At 34.4% G+C, this 15571-nt stretch overlaps 2 protein-coding genes across 2 annotated transcripts; both read right to left on the bottom strand.

The window, feature by feature from the left end:
* Positions 1 to 70: 70 nt before the first annotated feature.
* LOC110698517 (plastid division protein PDV2-like) lies at positions 71 to 2892 on the bottom strand. Its single transcript, XM_021875961.1, has 2 exons — positions 2520 to 2892; positions 71 to 1355 (listed from the first exon to the last, which is right to left on the bottom strand). The coding sequence occupies exons 1-2, from the start codon at positions 2760 to 2762 to the stop codon at positions 729 to 731; spliced, it is 870 nt and encodes a 289-aa protein (XP_021731653.1). The 5' UTR covers positions 2763 to 2892; the 3' UTR covers positions 71 to 728.
* Positions 2893 to 3517: 625 nt separating this feature from the next.
* Positions 3518 to 7160, bottom strand: LOC110698515. The gene is made up of 8 exons (XM_021875959.1): positions 6845 to 7160; positions 6373 to 6759; positions 5335 to 5720; positions 5157 to 5256; positions 5000 to 5059; positions 4635 to 4721; positions 4413 to 4541; positions 3518 to 4312 (listed from the first exon to the last, which is right to left on the bottom strand). The coding sequence occupies exons 1-8, from the start codon at positions 6890 to 6892 to the stop codon at positions 3995 to 3997; spliced, it is 1515 nt and encodes a 504-aa protein (XP_021731651.1). The 5' UTR covers positions 6893 to 7160; the 3' UTR covers positions 3518 to 3994.
* Positions 7161 to 15571: the final 8411 nt, after the last annotated feature.

Below are 15571 nucleotides of genomic sequence, written 5' to 3'. Positions count from 1 at the left end.
TAATAAAAAATGAGAAGATTTGTACAAGAAAAAAAAATTTGCAAAGATTTTTAGAATGTCCAAGTCATTAGTAAAAGATCTCTGAGTTTATAATTTTGGGGTCATCAATGAGCCATAGAAAACAACCAATCAAGCTTTGCCCAACCTAACAACGATGGGCCATTTACAAGCTGATGGCAGCCAACTAGCCATGACGGCGGAAAAAAAATCTACAAATCTTACCCAAAATATCTTGCTTCTGATGGCTCTCAGGTCATGGGCAAAGTACTGACTCTGGCTAGACCCGAAAATATCTTGCTTCTGATGGTTCTCAGATTAGGTCATTGGCAACATTTCCTACTTGCTCTACCAAGGTCCAAATGCAACTTGAAACAAAACCCGAACTTAAACGAATTGAGAAACATATTAGGGAGGAAAATAGAGATGGAGACAAACATATCTCTAAACTCTAGCTTTGTAAGTGCATATTAAGCTGTCCATGCCCTAGATTGCCCAGAAAAGGTCCTAGAAAAAACAGGTCACTGAGCTATGTATAGATATTATTGAAAATGAGCCTTCCTATATCTGATTTTGGCTTCACTTTTCTCCAAAATATGGAGATCAGCCAGTAAGAAAGCCAACTAAATAATTACGGAGAAATAAACAATTTCATTTCAAAATTAGAAGGAAAAGAAATCAACTTGTCATGATGGCAGGATATACAAAAAAGTTGACAACACAGGCCGTTTTTAACCGCAACCATAATGCACATCAGGATTATCAGCAACATGATCAAATGGAATTTCAACTCTCTCCTTCACAATGCAACGGATTTCGCCATCCTCCATCACTGCTGTTTTACCAGGGGGACAGCGTGCACCAAGTGCCCTGCCTTGATCATTGGGTTGCTGAAACAATGACAGGACATTTAACTTGGTACCTTTTTTCTGAAGCTTAGGCTCAAAACCAGCCAAGCTAAGAAGAGAGATGACGCCAACAAGGGTAAGCATGGTCTTTGCAGTTGAATGAACAAGAAATCTAAATCCTCCCCATAGCTTGTTGGGTTTACTTTGAGTGTGGCTTTCCTTTGACTCACTGCCCCCATTAAGACCATTTTGTGCAAGCTTACGTGAATATGGAACACGTGAGAGATAGTTCTTGTCTAGCACCAAAGAATTTGGAGAATGGGTTTGATATGGTGGGAGTAGCAATTCATTGTCGTGCTCCACCTTCATACTTGCAAAAGCTTCTGCCTCTTGTATCACATCAGAGTGTTCCCCTTTATATTCACTGAGCTTCTTAAGCAACATTTTACGGCTGTACTCAATTTCTCCAATCACAGCTTCCCTTTCATATTGCTGCTGTTGTCGTAAAGACTGATCCAAAACATTTAACAGTTAATACACATCACAGAAAGCCAACATCTGATAGACATGTCCTAAATTGCACACCTCTTAGCTACACACTACAACCTTTACGCAAAATCAGTAATTGGACAAGCATTATATCATGTTATTTACTTCCCCTGACTACTCTGCCTTACATATCTTCATTCTACAAGCCAAGTAAACTAGATTTTTTCAAGAACCAAAGACGATGCAGTGGTATTCCCACTGCCTTCCACAACCCTGCCACAGGGTGATGTTTACACCATTTGACAGGGTGATGCATACTCCATTACACCATATGAAAGAATTGTAAACTAGATTCAAAGACATTTTTTTCCTAATGGACTGATAAAGACACCAGCTTCCCGGACTATCTTACATGTTACAGTTCAATGACTAAATAACAGAAGTGCAGAACCCTCCAATTTCTCCCTAGTCAATGATTGAGGCTGCACAGCGGCGAAACACAATTCTTTGTTCTTTCTTAGTTTTAGGTTGGGTAATCTAGCATACCAGCTATACATGAACAAGACCAATCCATCCACAATTGGGCAGTTCAACTCATGCAGAAAATAAGCTTACTTTCAAGATGAAAAATTAAATCAAGGCACCAATTTCCAACCACTTCACATCACTGAAAGGATAGTTCTTAACTTCTTATTCATATAGATATAGAAGTAGGATTAAGGGACCAGCTAACTGCAATTCGAAAATGAAGCAACTTTGCCCCCCAATCATAAAGTAATTAAAATAAGCACCCTAACAAAACACGCTATATTGGTAAGACAGAGTCCACAAATAAATAAATAATGGGCACAAATTAGACCTGAATACTTAAAAAAAAAAAAAAAAAAAAAGGGTTAAAAACAACAATTCTTCCCCTAATAAAATTTAAAACAAAATAGAAGTATCTAGCAAAATTGGCAAAATAACATACCACCAATTCCTTAAAAATCCCAAATGATTGTTAAAAACAGCAAATAATCCTAAATTCTGCAACTAATATTCGAATAATACACCAAATTCAACCAAAATTAACGAATTCTTCAAAATTAACAACAACCCAGAAACAGAATCACAAAACCCTAGAAACCCAAATGAAAAAAATCAAAGATAAAACCAGAAATAAAGAAAAGGGGTGTATGGAATTACTTGCAAAGAACCAAGCTGAGTCTCAAGGGCATCAAAAGAGTAGCAAATGTTCAAAAGGGCATCAGTTCCTTCATCAGCTTCATCACCATTTTGTGCAGAAGAAGATGAATCGCCATTGTTTTGAGAACCTTCAAGCTGAGATTGAAGTGGGTTTGTTGATTTATGAATGCAATTTGCGATTTTGGAGCGTAATTCAGATGCTCGAACTAACACCATTCCTATCCTTTCTTCTTCCATTTCCATCTTCTTTTGTTCTTGTTCTCGCTCTCTCTCTCTATTTCAGTGAAAACAAGAAAACCGCCAAAAATGCTCTACTGCGGGGGTAGAGTTTTGGAATTTAGGGTTTTTTTTTTTTATTTTATAATTTTTTTTTGAAAAGATATTTAGCACCGCGATTAAAAGAAATAAAGAATGATTTAGACTAGATTTAAATTTCAATTTTAGATATAATCCAAAAGAAAATCAACACATAAATATGCCATTGTGCTGGTACTAAAGCCATTCAAAGAAGTGTCTTAATTTTTTTTTCTTTTTTTTTAAAAGAAGAAGTGTCTTAATGTGAGTAGTGTTTAGAATAAAAATTTACTACAGAGTAATATAAAGCTACGTACCGTGTCACAAGTTGCACGTTTATAGTGCATTTAAATACTAATCTTTTCTAATCTAAACTTACTTCCGTCCAAAAAAAAAATTAAAAAATTCTTGAACTTATTTTAACTTTTTTTTTTTCAAATGTATTAAAATTTTTGAACTTGATAGCTATAATTAACCCTTATTAGAAAAGAATGAAGTTTCTTTTTTTGCTTCCATATGCATTGTCTAGGTTTTTAGCTTCTTTATAGAGTAGAAGTGTACTCCGCATAGTTCATTAATCACTATGGTATTTGATCTCAGAGACTAAAATAATTTCACAAACTAAATTAATTACAAAATCTCTATTTAGTTATTTGATATCCCTGAACTAGAAAACGCAAATTTGTGTACTATTAATAGCAAAATGCTCATGTTGGCATGTATCACCTGTAAAATATGCTCTTTTGGCATCATAATTTTATTTCAATATTTCATTGTCAAAAATGTAGAAAGCCAACAATTCTCCAAGCAATTGACAAAACTAATCTTTCTTGAGTAATACTTAACCACTACATAGGAGACCGACCAAACACACATATGCCAAAAATGCAACCAAGCAAAAGCCAAATTCAATTCCCTTAGCTTATCTTCTCATATTTAGGGGTTCAACTTGAACCACAAACAAAGCAATTTCATCAAGATAATAGTGATCAAATAAGCTCAAGTCCAATTACATTGAAACATTATCAACTTTGTTGTCTTGTTCATGCATAATTGAGTGACATCCTCGCGACACCAATAGACATAACAAGACCCTGAGCCGGTTTGATCAGCACCTCTTTCACGCTATGTTTGTGTATCAACATCTACTCAGTTTTTTCAGCTCATAAGTGGGTGTATGATCACTGCAAGAGATCCTTGGGGAACTGATAGCGGAAAGAAAAGTCGTGGGGAATCCATTCAATGCCTTTCCATCCTTTCCTATGTCGAAAGTTGTAACTAGAAGTAGTCCTGTTTCTCTGAAGATCTGCAGGGAGAATCTGCTCCAGAATCTTCATGAGTTCAGGTGGGTGTAAGCCGGAATCTTTGGCATAACTCTCTACAATCTTTGGCAGTAGTATCTTGTTCTGTTCTTTATGAACTCGATAATTGCTCAAGATGTACTGGTCTCTTGCAGCCATCAGGTCTTGGAACACTCTCTGAGGCGTGTATACGTGAACCTTATGTACATACATTAAGCACAAGATAGTTACATATTATGTATAAAACTTTTAGTAAGACCTTCAAATAAACCGTGATGCTATGTTGTAAGATTATTACTTGTGGATCGGAATGGCTTCCACAGCAAAGGGAAAAGTAACATAGAGGTTCAGAGTGATCAATCGCGAACATTCTTCTTCTGTCTCCAGTCCTGAATTTTTTCTTAATATGGAGTAATTTATGAAACCACTGCAAGAAGATGGATACATACACATTCAGATTGATTTCATGACATAAAAGATTTAAAATTAATTGTAATTACTTAAAAGTTAAAGATAATACTTGTCCCGGGTGAGGCAATTGGTTCCCAAGAATGTAGTCCTGTATCATGCTCACACTGATAGTATGACTCCCAATACTATATGCAGCCTGTGTAACACGAGCAGCTTATAAACAACGATTTCAAAACATATACTCCATACTCCCTCCGTCCCAAAACTAAGTTTTAATGTATTCAATTTGGGATGAGTCTCCCTGCATTTTTTGTTAAACGTGTGACTTGCAGGTTCAATATCCACCCATCCACCTTTTATTCTCCACCTCTTCTCTTATAATCTCTGCTTTATAATGCAGTATCAACTTAGATCTGGGACAAAGCGAGTATATTTTTTTTTGGAGATGGATAAAACAATAAGTAAATTCTGAACCTTTAATATCAAGGACAGTCGTTTAAGCTTGTTTTGTGGCACTCCATACTCCAGAAATGCCTGTTGTCGCGACACCAATAAGAAGAGTTCAGTATTATACGATAAAGGTTGTAGGAGAAGTTGACATAAAATTTGTTATTGGTTATAGCATTCTTACATGCATCACAAGAGCATTGTGCACATTAATCCAAAATGCTAACTTCTCTTTGTGGTTCAATTTGCTCGGTTTTACTCCATCCAATTTGTTAACAAGTAACCTGCAGACAAAAAATGAACCTCATTGCAAGATCAAAAACTGAAACACATTTAATACGATGAATCAATGATAGAATTACCTATATTTTTGAAGCATGGGCTCAATATCTCTGAATTTTGTACTGTCCCTATGAATCTGGAGGACCTCAACCATTTGACTGTAAAGTCCACTAAACTCGAAATGTCCTCCCGCTTGGTAAGGTGCATCTGAATGTAAGTCCTGAAAAGATTTTATCCTAAGAGGACTCCACAAATTAGATTCATGAGTTTGTGGTGATCCACTTATCGACGATGGAATTGATACAGCAGGTGATGAGAAATTGTTGCTGATCACAGAATTTCCTGCTAGTTTACAGTAAATGGCTGAAATGCACCTGACCATCTCCGCTGAAAGCCAATTTGCTGTCTCTTTAACTTCACTGAAGTTATAGGTAGCCACATTGTTTGGAACTTCACAAGCTTCTGGCTGATGTGATAAAATAATAATGTATTCCGTTAAGAAGCAAGAGTTGAATCTTTAAGCAAAAATCTTTCTTCCTTCAAAAAGTTATAAAGAAAAAGAAAAAAAAAAAAAGCACCCTTCTTTATCTTCTTCAATAATTTCAGATACGAGCAAAATTCAATGTACAGATATAAAATAAGTTCAGTTAGGCCGATATTTCAGATAAGGAAAAGTAAGTTCAGATACGGGTTTTCATTCAGGTAAGTTCAGATAAGGAAAAGTAAGTTCAGCTACGGGTTTTCATTCAGGTGAAACGATCAGCCATATTCTTTACTATCAGCTGTTACAAAATACAAGATTCAGATTACTTTATTGCAGAGTTCATTTAGGTATATTGCAGAGTTCATTTAGCCAGTGTATAACTTTGTCACATCGCTTCACATGAGCCACAATGATTGAGAGTAGTACTAGGACGAGTGACCTTCTGGGAAGTCCTCATGTTGGTTCATGTAGCCGACCCCACTTATGGGATTAAGGCGTTCAAGCAGAAGAAGTAGATGATTTAGATATATTGCTGTACTAAATAGAAACTTGAGGATTCATGCATTCATGTAGCAAATTATATTATAATGTTAATGTTCTTACTAGAAGTTTACATGAAAAAACATATATTTACCTCCAGCATAGTCAAAGGCAAGGAATGGTAAGAATTCACAGCTTCAGCAACCTTCCCTGCTAAAGGAGATAATCGACTTGCATAAGCTATCGATTGATGAGATAACGAAGAGTGACACCGGTGAATGCTACTACCAAGCACATCTTCTTGTTCCTTAGCTTCATTATTGCTGTCTTCTAAGCAAATGTTGTTATTGATAGGTTGATCTGCAGGCATCTGAAAACGATTAGAACAGACCATTTCTTCTGATAAAACGTCGTTGCTGTCTTTTGACAGCGAGGCTAGTCGGCGATCAAGAGCTTTTTGATACCGGGAAACAAGATACTTCTCCAACTGCAGTACTTCCAGCTCTAACATCGCGATTTCCTTAAGAAGTTCTGTGACAGACTGAAGCAAGAGGAAACATTACTGCATCGCCTATATCAGCAAGAACTTTCAATTAGCATCAATGCATTGGTATAAAAATTGTTACCTTTGGCTTTGAAGATATCTGAATTGATTGAGAAACAGGTTTCTCCATGTTTCGGGTTTAGATGTCGAACGGCTTCACAAGTGTTGGACAATAAGCAGCCTTTTCGAAGTGTCGGTCTGAAAGAATGAGCTTTAATACAGTTTGGTGGTAAGATAGTTGAAGGCAGAAGTTGCTAAGTGAGCTTCCTCCATAGAAATTGGATGTGCATAAAGTGAAACTAATTGATGTTTCTATTGTTATTTGAAGACTTGGGTTTTTCTAAGGACTCGAATACTTCTGAGCTGAAACAGTTACACTAGTTACTAAAGTAGTAGGATACAAAATAATATTGATGGGTTCAAATATAAACCTCAATCGTATATGTCTTCCTTTTTTTACCTCTATCGTTGTCACATTATCCTAATATACGGATTAAAGAATACATATATGATATTAATCCTGGTGAAAGGAGTAAATTTTATTTATAATATAATTAAAAGAGCCCTCTCTTTAATTAACAAGTGGTACCCTCTTACTAACTTCCTCTACCTCTTAAATAATGGTTTCTCGATTTTTTTAATGTTTGTTTACTATTAAAATATTACTCCATTTTCTTTTTAATTAGTTCACATGTTTCCCACAATCTGTTTATACTTTGTTTTCTATCACACCTAATATGACAAAACTAACTACTCACTCAATACAACTCTTTATACCACATAAGTAAATAAAATGTGTTTCATGCCCTCTATTGTCACAGAGTATAAACCAGTGATTCTAACATTCACAAGCAAGTTCAAACTTTAGAATATTGCAAGTACTATTCAGATTGACCTCTCGTTTTAGACTTTAGAGAATGGTCCTAAAATTGACAAAACACTATATTGGTAATAGTTCTTTATACTTATATAATCCATAAACGAAAGAATATAACACACAAAAGGAAATTGATGAAAATGGTCATATTATACTCTTTCAATATCATTTTATTTGCCATACTCTCACAAAAATCGGTCAAATGAGACAAATAAAATAAGACGGGGAGTATATTTATAACCATAAACATACATATTCAACATTCTAAACATTGTCATTGTGACATGCGTGCATTGTCAAGCCTAATAAAAAAGTTGTATTCAAGAATTCAACAAAATTTCAACGCAAGAGGCTCTTATAATCATTCCCATAATCTAACTTTTTGTCTAATAATCACTCACAGTACCCTCAATCAATGCCTTTATTTTTTTGGGAAAGGAGAAAGGCATGATCTGAAGTTATTCAACTATTAACTAAAGTTAGAATAACTAAATCACCCTTTAATCAATATGTTACTATTGCTATGAACGCAAAATAGTTATTTTGTAACATGTCAATTGGCTACAATACATTACACTTGTTACATGTATATAAGTAACCGCTATATGACAGTCTTTGCGCCCTTTGTTAGTTGCCTAATTATTAGACAATTAATTTGACTCTATGTAAATAGACTCGTGAACAAAAGATCAACGTCATAAAACTATGAAAGCGCAGTTGTATTCAACCAACTACACTCACAAAGAAGGCTCACAGAAGAAACCAACATAACAACTGCAACCCAAGTAAAATCCAACAGATTTTGACAGTAAAGCACAGAAGTGTAAGCTGAAGATAAATACAAGTTTCACATTTATTGCAAACTGAACAAATTTCTGAGATATGGAGTGAGACTACTCACACGAATGTCAATCAAATGTCCTTTGGAAAAGCTTAAAAACACTAAATATTAAGAAAAAAAAGGGGGGAAATTTTTCATTATTCTTGATGTAAATTTACACACTTTTTTGTGTACAAAATTGAATTAAAAAGGTGGGTATAATTTGCTGTCTAGTCCCTTGTCAAATGTAAAGCAAAACCACTTAATTGTCTGTAGTAGTAACTTTAATTGGACGTGGTGGTCTAATTTGCATGAAAAGAAGGGGTGGTGGCTTTTTGGTTGTATAGCTACAAAGTTTATTTGAAATGGGAAGTTTACTTTTAGCACTTTGGTTGTAACTATTAAACACTTTGGTCATTGCATAAAAATTAACAAGTTTTCCAAAATTTTAGATCTTTGTAATGGGTGTATGGTTCATCTATGTTGTTCAAACATTAGTATGATTGTCGAGTAGATTTACAAGCATCATCAGATTCAAACACGAGTGTAATTGTCGAGTAGTACAAGTAACCTTACAAGTGTACATGCGCATGTAACCTTACAAGTGTCAGACACGTCACTTAAGGCTTAAAAATATAAACATTGGGCCCATGAGTACTGAGACTCTTTCACTCAAGCCAGTTTTTCTGTCATAAAACTAACTTTATCAAAAGTCTAAACTAATCATTAGAGTCTCTAGACCGACTTTATATATGGTTGTAATCACGAGATTAGTTTTATATTCTATCAATTTCCATTTAAACTCTACAATGACTAGTTTACTTTCCAATTAAACATTAATTGATTAGTTCATTGTTATATTTATATTGCTAAAATAATGAGTCTATATTATATAGGATCCTTTTATCATTCAAGTCAATCATGCATCCAAACACATCAAAGAATCTCTTAGGTGACCCCTTAACTTTTGATAAATAAAATAGCCAGCTTTACATGCAGAAAAAGAAACTTAAATGCATGTAAGATGAAGTAAAGATTGATGCCTTTGCTTAATGCCCCATGTGATGCAACCAAAAGGATGGATATTGATAAAAAGGCAATATACCCTTAAAAGGGCTGAAAGTGTAAAAATATCCAAAATTTCCATTAAACAAAAAGTGTAAGATAATTAAATTGATGATGTGAAATTACTAGGTTTTGGTGGGCTTTCAATGTCTAATTGCTCATGTCTTTGGTCAAAGGCCCAAAAAAGTTTGTCTTTTACAGCATGCATGCATTATAAGCATTAAGCAATATGCTTGATTCATCAAATTACATGCTTTCTCCATTTAGAAATAATTGGACCATGCATTTTGATTCTCATGCTTGTCAAAGCATAAATATTATCATTAATATTTTCAATCATCTAACAGGTAAATAATTGCACCATTTTTATTTTTATGTCTATTAACGCACACATTTGACCATTTATATATTTTACTAGTTAAGAGTAAAATATCGTTTCAAAAAAAAAGTTAAGAGTAAAAAATGATATTTTAAAACTGACATTGAGATCAACCCTAAGTAGAAATATAAGTCAAAGTTGATGTATAATTAGTGCACAAAATTGAAAAAAAAGGGTGCAAAAGTCAAATGAACCGAGTTTCAGAAACAGAAGAAGTATAGTTTTATTATTATGTCACGTTAAGTTTTAGTGCTTTTCATCCCACTAAAATTGAATGAGCATTATGCAATTCAGTTAGAAATACATTATTCTCATATAAAAATATCTTATACTTCTACTACTGTCTATTTCTTGTTTATTTACAAGAAATACCATAGTAAATAGTAATTGACAAAATTGAACTGACAGGTTTGACAAAAATCACCCACAGTAACGTTACATTCTACTCCGTATCTTGTATTCTTGTTCCATAAAGCTTATACTCTCTCCATTTTTAAATATGTTTCATTTTTTATTTTTGTATTATTTATTTGTCTACTTTGACTAATATCTATGATTTATATATAAGAAAAAAAATATATAGTCTTATGGATACTTGTTGGAATCGTCTTAATGAATAGATTGTTAACTTTTAATTATTAGAATTTATACTTATTGATAATTAAAGATGTTATTGATCAAAATTAAAATTTAAATGGAAAATGATGGAGTAATCACCATAAATGCATATTATAAGACTAATTTTGCAAAGTATCCTAACAGGTGGGGCCCTTGGGGGTCATAGGGTAAAGTGGATATACACTATTTACAGTTACTTATCTCATAATCCAATTTGCAAAGAAAGATAATTCTGATAAGTCGAGAAAAGTTAAAGTTATGGAAATATTATTTTCTTTAAAAAAAAATTATTTTTACTTTTTCTTAAAATAAATTGAAGTACAGAGTTACTCTGCTAATTACAAACTTGGATTGTTGTCATTAAAAGCAACCCCTGTATTTTTATGAGATTAGACTCAGATCATCTAAATTAAATGATTGAGATTTATTTTAGACCAGGGAGGAAGTATGTGTACATACTACATATATAGTGTAGTGCAAGGAGACTGACAAGCTGTATCATAAAATCCAAATGAGCTAGGTCATTTTGACATTGACTGATAAATAATTTATGGATTGGTAGGACCCAATTTTAAAGACAACAGAATAATTATGTGATAATTGAAGTGAAGAAATGGAGTATACTTGCATTAGAGATTTAGAGGAATTAAAAGAGCTGGCCTTTGGGTGACCATGCTTATGAATGTTATGATTCATGGATCCTCACTTCATCTAGACTTCCCAAATGGGCCCTATAAATCGACTGCCCACCGGCACGATACGATTATGGGCCTTTGCCAATGTCACATAAAGCCCATATAAGCTTACCTTGGATGCTATACTATTGCTAAATGCTAATTTCTCTACTGCATATCTTAAGTTCAGGCTTGATCATTCTGTATAAAAGTGCAGAGGATGCTGATGCAGACCTTATGCAGACTCAAGTGTAGACCTAGACACATAAAGTGTACACGCAGCTGTTCAGGGCGATTTGAGAACAGATGTTTCTAGTCATCGATGAATGTGTGTGCTAGGAGCTGACACTTTTGGTTCATGTAAGGGATGGAGGAGGAAGATTTTTGTCGATAATTACATGGAATAATCACTTTTGGTTCATATAGCCGACCCCACTTATGGGATTAAGACTTCGATTGATTGATTGATGAATGTGTGTGCTAGAAGTTGCACTTATAAGCATAGCTTAGTCTTGACTCGCTCCCCTATCACCTCTAGTTAGTACTTACTACTATATTTGTGTTATTATTTTAAGCTTCTCACCAATGTTGTTTAATACTTCTATGTCATTGTAATTTTAAGTTAGATGTTATAATCTATAGAATAAAATAGTTTTTTTAAAAAAAATCGAACCTATTCACGAGCTTCCTGAGCCGAACTTTGTCGTGTTCAGCTGAAGAACTAGGAGCGTTCATGAGCTTCTTGAGCCAAGCTTTGTTGTCTTCAGCTCACGAACTAGCTAAACTCATTAACACCCCTAATTATGGATATCAGATACAGCATGAACAGAAAAATCAGATGCTCGAACAAGTCCCTTTGATTCATAAGGAGCAATAATGTGAGTATTCTGTTGAAGGGAACCCAACAAATCATTCCCAATGCAATCATACCTGCAAATTAGTGAAGTTGAAACAGGTATCAGCTTCAACAAACTTCATACGAAGTAGTCTCTTGTTTATTTTCAGCAATTAGATTCGAAGTACTTCGTATATACTTACAATTTTTTGCAGAGGTCATCAATGGTACAAGTCAAATCCTTAGTTGTATCGCGATATCTATGGTATGATTGTGAATAAGCTTCTCCATCAGATCAGAGAGCTGCTCAACTCGAGCTTCTAATTGCTGTTGCTGATCTTCGAAAAGATTCTGTTTAATTTTTCTTTCTGTTTCAGTCATCTCACCCTCGAAGAGTTCGTTCCCAAACATATAGAAAGCAAACATACTAGTAGGAGAGAATGCGTCTTGACCTAAATAGTCTATAGGCTCCATTTTCCACCCAGCTAAAATCTTGAGTATGTGTGTTTTTTCTTGAGAATTTGGCACCATATGTTTTACCTGTCAATAACCAAAACAAAAAAAGTTAAAGAAAAAATCTACATTCCAAATTTGACAAAAATCACATATATTTCCAATTAAAATAACTACTCCCCTGTTTTAGAACCCCAAAATTAAGACTTCCCCCCCCCCCCCCCCCCCCCCCCCCCCACAAAAACGAAATTAATCAACTGAATTCCACATGAAAAAGCTTTAGAAATTCAAAGAAATCGTGCATTTAACCATGATTAACAAGTAACATCAAAAACCCTAGTTAAACCTTTCAAAAACAGAAATTAAAAAACACAGACAAACACATTAATAAAGTTAAATTGAGGAATTTGATGATCAATTTGTCCATCAAAAACCTAGTTAAACCTTTTTAAAACAGAAATTAAAAAACACAGACTAACACATTATAAATGCTAAATTGAGGAAATTGATGATCAATTTGTCCCAAATTTAGAAATTTACAAGAAATTAAACACACCCAGAAACCCAATTTTGCTAAAATCATTAATTTTGAACAAATTGCATAAAAAGATGATAACTTTCTCTCTCCTAAAGTACCTGACAAGAGGGGGTGCGAGAAGAAGACAAAGTAGCGACGGAAACATCTTGAATTCCGTCGACAGAACAGTCATCATCGTCGTCGTCATCTTCATAGAAAAGGGTGGAATCGTAACTTTCTTTTTCTTCATTGTCAAAGTTCAGAGCTTTCATAATGTTGGGTGTAATAAGATAAGTTTTCTTGGATTTTCAGAGAAATTTTGGGTTGAATCTCCTGAATTACGCCGGCGGTATATATATGAGAAGTGCAACAAGTTCCCGCGAAATTTTGTGATTAAGTGGATTCAATTATACAATCAAGACTTTACCCAACTGAACTTCACTTTAACCGACTAAATTTAAATGTACTCGTACTTTGTATAGACTATAGAGTAAATAACTAAAATTGAGTGTGTTTAGCACTAGTTTTTGAGTTAATTGAGTAACTTTAAAATAGTTTTTAGTGATTGAGGTAGTTTAGTGATTACTGATTAGGCACGAGACTAGCACTGTCAAAAACCGAACCGAACCGGTGAAACCGAACCGATTCAAACCGATCCGAATGAGAACCGAACCGATTAAAAACCGATTTTTTGAAACCGAAAACCGACCCGAACCACATTTTAGTAAACCCGAAACCGAACCGATCCGAGTAATGTTAAACCGTTTTAGAACCGAACCAAATCTAAACCGAACTGGAAAGGAAACCGAACCGAAAATAAACCGAACCGTTTCTAACCCGAAACCGTTTAAACTGGCATAAAAACCGTTATAAACCGAACCGTTTACAAACCGAACCGTTTACAAACCGAACCGTTTACAAACCGAACCGTTTATAAACCGGACCGTTTATAAACCGAACTGTTTATGAACCGAATCCTTATAAATCGAACCGTTTACAAACTACTTACTACTAGGAGTGGTTATTGGGTGGGTCAGTGTGGGTCGATGCAGATCATTTACGAAGTGAGTCGGTTGCAGGTCAAGATGAATATTTAGCGGGACATAAATAATAACCAATAACTCGAGATAAAAAAAGGAACAACATATCAATATGTAATGTGACTAAAACTATTAATACTTGTTCTATGAGATTAAAACATTTTAGCAATGAAGCAACACAATATATATTAAGCATCACTAGTTCACTACAATACAACATCCATGTCTTCTTAATTAGATGCAAAACTTTCATCTATCACTTCTTTACCAATTTCAAGGACGTCTTCTTCAATATCACAATCATAACCACGTAACCAATTTTGTGTGGTCACCAACGGCTCAACATTCTTAGGCAAAAGCGCACTCCTATACTTGTTTAAAATACGACCACCCATGCTAAAAGAAGACTCTGAGGCTACCGATGTAATAGGAATGGCCAAAACATCCCTAGCCATAACAGCTAATATGGGGTACACACTACTTTGAGATTCCCAATACTTAAGAACATCGTACTTCTGCCCTTCATAAATTGGTTGTCGAGGAGTACACAAATAAGAATCAATCTCCATCGATGGCCGATTTGATGTGTCATCCTCCTCATCATCATCATTATCAACATACTAGAAAAGTTCAAACAAAATGCTTTTATTAAATAATAAAATTAAAACATAAAATTATTAATTTTGTAAACCACAATAATCAGAAATTGATTACCTTGAATATATCATCATCCAAGTGACTATTTGAATTTTCGATAACAGCTGGGATGGAGGGTGGAGCATTTGTACTTGATGTAAAACCGGAAGACAAAGAAGAATAAAAGTTATACAACTCCAAAAGAGCATCTTTAATCACCTTCGCCTTTTCAACACATGCCTCATCAATATAAAGCACTTTTAACATCTTCATCACTCGAACAAGCTTATAACGAGGATCAAGAACAATAGCAATTGATAGGATCAAACTATATTCATCCCAATAGCCCTCAAACTTTTCAAGCATAACTTTTGCCATGGGTGCAAGTTTAGGATCTATATGGGCTTTACTTATTGTGCGCTCAATTTTTAAAACACTAGCAAAATACAAATTTGCAGTAGGATATTCTGAACCAGAAAATAACACAGTGATTTCATGAAATGGCTTTAGGAAATTACATATTTTAGTAAGGGTATCCCATTCATCATTCGAAAGTTTGAATTCATAACCTATAAACCTATCAATAACCAATTTCAAGGCTTCCTTTGCTTCCAAAGCTTTTCGAATCATCGTATATGTGGCATTCCAACGAGTCACAACATCAAGACGTAACTTTCCATTAAACACACAGTTAACCTCATGAAGAGCATGCTCAAATTGAGTGAGTCTAGAATCTGAAGAATCAATATATTTACAAACCTCACGCAATTTTTGAACACTACTATCAACTTCTTTTAAACCTCTTTGAACAATAATGTTCAAGACATGAGCTGAACATCGAATATGAAAAAATTTACCATTACAAGGAAGAGGAGAAGTCAACATTAAATCTTTC

This window comes from Chenopodium quinoa, unplaced genomic scaffold (assembly GCF_001683475.1).
Source record: "Chenopodium quinoa cultivar QQ74 unplaced genomic scaffold, ASM168347v1, whole genome shotgun sequence".
In the NCBI taxonomy this organism is placed as follows: domain Eukaryota; kingdom Viridiplantae; phylum Streptophyta; class Magnoliopsida; order Caryophyllales; family Amaranthaceae; genus Chenopodium; species Chenopodium quinoa.
The sequence above is the reverse complement of the archived record's forward strand: the minus strand, read 5'-3'. Positions and strand labels throughout refer to the sequence as shown.